Source organism: Spinacia oleracea, chromosome 1 (genome assembly GCF_020520425.1).
Source record: "Spinacia oleracea cultivar Varoflay chromosome 1, BTI_SOV_V1, whole genome shotgun sequence".
Taxonomy (NCBI): Eukaryota; Viridiplantae; Streptophyta; class Magnoliopsida; order Caryophyllales; family Amaranthaceae; genus Spinacia; species Spinacia oleracea.
In genome coordinates, this window is record NC_079487.1 from 90,470,865 (window position 1) to 90,477,420 (window position 6,556).

At 35.7% G+C, this 6,556-nt stretch overlaps 1 protein-coding gene across 1 annotated transcript; it reads left to right on the top strand.

Moving 5' to 3' along the window:
• Positions 1-255: 255 nt before the first annotated feature.
• On the top strand, positions 256-5,398 carry LOC110793690 (ATP synthase subunit O, mitochondrial). The gene is made up of 6 exons (XM_021998593.2): positions 256-497; positions 695-739; positions 2,475-2,718; positions 4,449-4,561; positions 4,665-4,751; positions 4,936-5,398. The coding sequence occupies exons 1-6, from the start codon at positions 384-386 to the stop codon at positions 5,053-5,055; spliced, it is 723 nt and encodes a 240-aa protein (XP_021854285.1). The 5' UTR covers positions 256-383; the 3' UTR covers positions 5,056-5,398.
• The last annotated feature ends 1,158 nt before the right edge of the window (positions 5,399-6,556 follow it).

Below are 6,556 nucleotides of genomic sequence, written 5' to 3' on the forward strand. Positions count from 1 at the left end.
TGAATGCACGCGCTGGGGGGCGAGGCTAGGGGTTAGCTTGAAAAGAGGGTGAAGCAAAAGCTGGAAATGTGTAGACTGTATGTAGGAGTGTAGGACTAGTCGACTAGAGGCGTAGAAAAATGTGTTGAGAGCTTTCTAGAATTCCAGGGTATTTGACCACTTTCATGAAGCCCAGATTAATAAGAAAATGGGTTGGCCCATGGCCCATGGCCCAATAGTTGAAAGCAGTGGTGAGTTGGTGAACGGGTTGAGGTGATCGATTCAGGTTTCTCTAAGAATATCGGGTTTGAACTTTGAACTCATCAGAAGAAAGAAAAACCCTTGATTTTCATCTTCCCCATTCACTTCTTCATCTCTCTCCGCAACTCCGCAAATCCTTGACAATGGCGATGGGTCAGCGAATGAGATCGAGCGTTGGTCTGATTCAGAAATATGTAGCATCTGATTCTCTCTCTTCTGGGAGATCTCTTCTTAACCCTAATGTCGTCAACGCCCAGGTACTTTATTCATAGCTTCATTTCTCAGATTTGCTTGTTATTATTATCAGATTAATTACTGATGCTGCTTCAATCAAATATCCAATTTCAATATTTTTGGGGATGATTAGTAATTCAATTGATTTGCCTTTTTGGAATTTCTTCCCAGAAATCCATCGGACTATTTTGTGTACTAATCTCATTTTAATTTCCCACAGAAAAACTTCGCTACATCAGCTCCCGCGAAGAAGGACAATATCAGGGTAATATTATTTTCTTATCATTTTCATTTTATCTTGTATTCATTGTTAAGTGCCATTAGCGATCTATAATCTATAGAGATTAAGGATTCAACCGTTGTTATATCTCATCGTCGTTCATTATATCCCATCTGTGTATGTGTATGTGTATGTGTATGTGTGTGTGAGAGGCAGAGAGAGCACGCAGATTTTAGGCACTTGAATTGAGTTCTGCCGTCCATCGATGTGGAAGTTATATTCTTGGCTTTTGAGTAGTTATATTCTTGTCTACAAATAGCTGTTCAACCTATAGTTTTCTTCTGTATTTAAATTTCTACCATCCTTTCTCCTGCTTCATTTTTCGTTGCTCTAACTAGTTCTGTGCTCCAGCTTAATGTCCATTCATTTATACGCCTCATTTGAAGCAGTTTTAATCCTTATTATCCAATCCTTCTCCTAATTGCTAAGCATGAAAAAGTGTAACAGATGAGCTTATTTTATACGTGGGTTCTTGGGAGTAGTTTTACTTGGAAATGTACTTCAATATACAACATAATACTATTTCGGGTCTTTGCTGATGTCCAAGCCTGTATTAGCTGCTAGGCACAAATGTAAGATTTCGTGTTAAGCTTCTATTATTTCTAATCCCAAAATTATATAGATAAATGTGTGGGCATTCTAACTTCTGTCTAGTTAGGACATAGAAGATTAGAAGTTGTGCAGTGACTTGCATATGTCGAATTGTCGATTGATACAAATATCTAGTCAGAAAAATAAATGAAGGAGGACAATCTGCCTAAAGAATTAAATGGAAGATATTTTTTCTTTCTCCATTACAACTTTTTAAGACAGGAATATCTGTCGAACTGACCTGTCCTAACACTTTGACATTGTTTTCATCCCTTTGCACTGACTAGCTGACTAATTATAGATGTATACTTACTATTTAGAGAGGCAAAGGCTCTACTTATCGATGCGATTCAGAGGCCGAAAAGATCCTAGGAACAATGCAAGGATGGTAACCATTTACCAGTCAAAACAAATCATTCCCTGTGCTTTCCAAGCCCTTTGCTAGTGCATGTAATTAGATTTGTGGAGTCTGTTTTTTGATGAAAGAAAACATACTTCTATCTTGTTCTTCTGCTGAATTTGCTAAAGTCTTTTTCTATCTTTTCTATGAAACCGTCCTTCACCCCTTTATCAAAAGACATAAGCAATTTGACCTATCCAACGCCATATTTTCCTTAATCCCTAGTAAGCTCATCTTCTTTAATGTCCTGTCATTGTTTCCTTTTGATAGCCATACCCCAAGTAGATAGGGTTTGAGAAGCAGGAATAAAATATATGCACTAAATCATAGTGAGATGGCATGGAGTAATTGTTAAAAGGTAACGGTTAGTTAAAAGTTTGTTACAGAACGGTCTTTAAGTAATGGATCAGCCTTGTTTTAATTCCAAATTTAGGAGAAGTCCTTGTTCAATCTGATAGCTGTCTCCCTCCCCCGAAACAGGTTATCAAGTTTTCCTGTGATAGCGCCGCAGCATTCCGAACATCTTTTTAGACTTAACAGTAAGTATTGAAGTAGACATAATTTGATATGGCTCATACAGTAAATGTCTTATCCAGCAGAATATATCTGTTTAAAAGAAAGATTAAATGAAATGGAGGGTATTGTAACAAAGACTTTGTTTGTCGTCATCTGAGCTTAGTCCATATTTTCTCATATGCTAATTTTTGGTGTTCTTCAATGATGTGTCAGGTTCCAATTGCTATGTTTGGAGGTTCTGGAAATTATGCATCTGCTTTATATCTTGCTGCTGCTAGAGCTAATGCGTTGGACAAGGTTGAGGCTGAGCTTTTTGACCTTGTTGAGGGGACCAAGAAATCACCAATGTTTTCTCAGTTCACAAAGGATCTTTCTGTACCTAAAGATGTAAGAATTAAGGCTATAAATGACATATGTGCTCATGCGAAATTCACCGACATTACAAAGAACTTTTTGGGTACGTTTCTTCGACTTAGTTTATTGTTTTAGTTGTAAGGTTTGACCAGCCTGCCTTTGGTCTTTTGCATGTAAAGCTTCTCTTCTGTGCCCCATCTTTTACTCTACAAGTTATGCATGGTCTATTTTTTGTTAGTTAATTTGTGCATGTGCTTTTGAGCTTTGTATTGTGTGTTTATGCTTTACTCCCTCCGTCCCTTAATACTCGATCTGTTTTGACCGGACACGCTTGCCAATGCACAACTTTGACCACCAATTTCTTTAACTAAGTATTATAAAAACTTATAAAAATATTAATATTTTGAAAATATATGTTAAGATGAAGCCAACAATATATTATATACTACGGAGTAACATTTATTTTCATACACTAGAAATAAAATAGGGTCAAAGTGAATTATGTGAATAGTGTAAAAAGTCAAAACAGGTCGAGTATTAAGGGACAGAGGGAGTATATAATTGCCTTTGGCTTTTTGTGTGAATACATATTATAATTTGTAATCAAGTTGGCTAAGTCACGTAGTTATTGCAGCTTGCCAGCACCAGCAACTGTTAGTCTCAGCATTTAGTAGTGGTGCACACCATTTTCAAATACTTCATAAAACTTTATAAATTACCAAAACTCAATAGGGTTATGGTGGGAAATTAAATTCTCCTTTTGTCTCAAATTGGGGGTCACCTGTAAGATTTGAAGTAAGAATGTCTCGACTTTTCTTCATTCTTTGAATTATCACATCTCTACCTTATCAGTATAGTCTTTGGAATTTGTAGTGAATGGTTTCATCAGGGGTAATATCACAATATGGTAAGGCTCAAAGTTTTCCTTACTAAATTTAGAAAATAGCCTATTATTTAGCAACAGCCTAAAATAGAATTTTAGGCTAATATGTCAAGGAAAATGGAGTATCTACGTATCAAAATTCACATTCCATTTACATTAAGTTTTACTTGTATATTAAGTTGTTTGTCCCTTACTCCCATGTACCTTGATCATTAAGGACCCGTTCAGTATCACTGTTAGTTTTTTATTTTGGTTTTATGATTTTAAAGTCATGAATTGGATCGAATCATGAACATAAAAATAGGCGTACCTATAATAATCATGTTTATTTTGAAAACTGACTACAAAATACTGGAAACTACCTTTGTGATTTCCATATTTTAAATTTTAGTGTTAGACAAAAAACTGGAAACAAAAAACGTAACAGGCCCTATAGTGTTGTTTTCTGGATGGTCAATGTGAAATCCCCAGAAAAAGCATATTAACAAATATTGTCTTGTAGTGATAGATTGCTGATTTCTGTTTGGTCGTGTTAGACTTGGGTAGTGGTTGTTCAAAAATTTGTCACAAACCCGCTAACTTTTTGCCAACCAAACTTTTTGTTTGTCTGGGTTGTTGAGGGTATGGTTCACATTTCTCACCCTAGCTGCTGTTTGATGTCTCACTGACACTAACTAGAACTGGAGGTAAAATTCACTTCTGCGAGGTTTTCTTATCAATTATGGAGCAGGCTTCAAACAAGGTCTAATGTAAATATTCTCTGAGCCCTTTGATGGCGGGATTCATGGTCCTTCTCATAGTTGTAACTGAATTTTGCATGATATGGGGATAACTCTTAAATGTTTTCTGTGTTATTCAATATTATGATTTTTTTTTGTCGAATATACCTTTTACTAAAATTTGTTGTTGTTAAAGAGTCTGTGTTCTTATTGTGATTTCATTTCATTTAGTTATTCTGGCTGAGTATGGAAGGTTAAGGCACGTAGACATTGTTGCAAAGAGATTCGCTGATTTGACAATGGCACACAGGGGAGAGCTGAAAGCAATTGTAACAACTGTCATTGTATGTTTCTTATCCATTTTTTCTCACATTCATTACAAATGGGCTTGTTTAGTATTTATATTATAAATATTCTCTTATTCCTTGTTTTGCTTTCTTTCTCTAGCCCCTTCCTCCCGCAGAGGAGAAAGAATTGAAAGAAACACTACAGGAAATACTTGGGCAGGGGAAAACGGTGAAGCTTGAACAGAAGGTATGTTTATCCATCTATCTCCTCATGTCTGTTTATGTTTTTAATTATCTGCCAAACTGTGGCTGTGCTTTTGCTTTTGCTTTTGCTTTTGCTTTTGCTTTATCAGGTGAGTATTATTTTACTGCAGCCTGTAGAAAACTTTTCCAATACTTGTCAATCTGATTTTTGAATTTGGCTGTTTCAGATTGACCCTAGCATTCTTGGTGGTCTAGTGGTGGAATTTGGGCAGAAAGTGTTTGATATGTCCATCAAGACTAGGGCAAAACAGATGGAGAGGTTTTTGCGAGAACCGACCAATGTTTAGGAGCCTTTGGAAAGTTTATTCCCGCAGAGGGAGGGACTTTTGGAATTTCTTTTGTGTTAGTGGCAATGGTGCTGCAGAAGATGGAAAGTCCAACTTTGTCCCTTTTGGCTCAAGAATGTTGAAGCCACCTTTCGTTTTTTTTGCAATTGACATGATCTTATGCACAAAATAAAAATTAAAAGGTCTCGTGGTTGGCATTTCACCCATCCAAAGCTGACAAACTTTTTGTCTCTTGTATCTCTCTTCATTTGCGTTACATTTTACGGAGTAATATGGTAATCCCTGTGAATCATGTTTCTGGTAAAGATAAGAATATAAATTTGTGATATATTGTCCTTGGAAATATGGCTAATTTGTCTAGAATTGCATTGCTCAGTGATGTCGGTAGGAGAGTTGTTACCCACCTGAGCTGCTCAACAGAGTAACTGTGTCTGTGTCTGTGTCAATGAATACATTGTAGGTGATCCGCGCCAAATTTTATGGCCCTCCAATTGGCAATGCACACAGCTATGCAGCATTTCATAACGTCAGGAACTACATAGGTGAAACGCAGACGATGAAACTGAAACCTAGCTAAAGTGGATGCGAATTGGAAGTTATAAAAGATGATTTGACACTACTTACGTACATAGTTCACAAATAAGTGTCCCATTATTTTAATACTTAAAGCTTATTTTTGATAGATAAGAAAAAATATATAATTAGGAGGCCTTACTAAGCGAGGGGAAAATCAATTTGTCTCTACGAATAATCGTGAGAAGAACGGACTACAAGAAAAATCAAAGTGCATAGCATCTTGAATTAAATTTCCCTCAATAGCTATCTAGTTAGTTGTCATGTTCTCTCCTTGGTAGATGTGATTATTCTCCCATAGTAATTGAAATGATGAAGAAGGTTGCGGATGGTTTATGATCGTTTGGAGCTTCCACAGTGTCTTTCATTTTCCTTGGATAATGTTGACAACCAATAAGTTATCCTCTTCTAGTTGAAGGTTCGTGATGCCTTTATAGTTTTCCTATTGAGTTCCTTTTTGGATTGTTGTTCATTTTGCCAGGTAGACCGGTGAGTCGCATAGGTTGAAAATTTTAGTTGTAGTGCGGTGTAATTTGAGTCTCTGATAATGTGAGGAAGTCTATTCGGATAACGGTTATGTAAGACCAATTACATAAACACAACAAAAATATAAGATAGGAAAAAGACAAATTTATTTTTTTTAAAAAAATATTCTCTCTGTCCCAAAATATAGTGCTCGTTTGATTAAAATCACGGGTATTAAGGTAAATGATAGCTTAGATAATTATTTGTACTTTCAAGATAAAGTACATGTTTATTTTTATTTTATTTTAATTAAAACAAAACATCAATTAAAGTATTTGGATTTTAGTGTGTAAACCAATAAAAAGTGAATAATTAACATGCCAAGTCACTAACCCATACAAATAAAAATTAAACAATACGATTTCTTTATTTCTCAACAACTTCCAATAGGATTATAGTTTTA

Bases quoted from the DNA above. Each gene is read 5' to 3' on its own strand.
- LOC110793690 (XM_021998593.2), top strand. From the start codon at position 384: ATGGCGATGGGTCAGCGAATGAGATCGAGCGTTGGTCTGATTCAGAAA. The intron at 4,562-4,664 runs GTATGTTTCTTA...TTCTTTCTCTAG, and splicing joins CAATTGTAACAACTGTCATT to CCCCTTCCTCCCGCAGAGGA. The intron at 4,752-4,935 runs GTATGTTTATCC...TGGCTGTTTCAG, and splicing joins CGGTGAAGCTTGAACAGAAG to ATTGACCCTAGCATTCTTGG.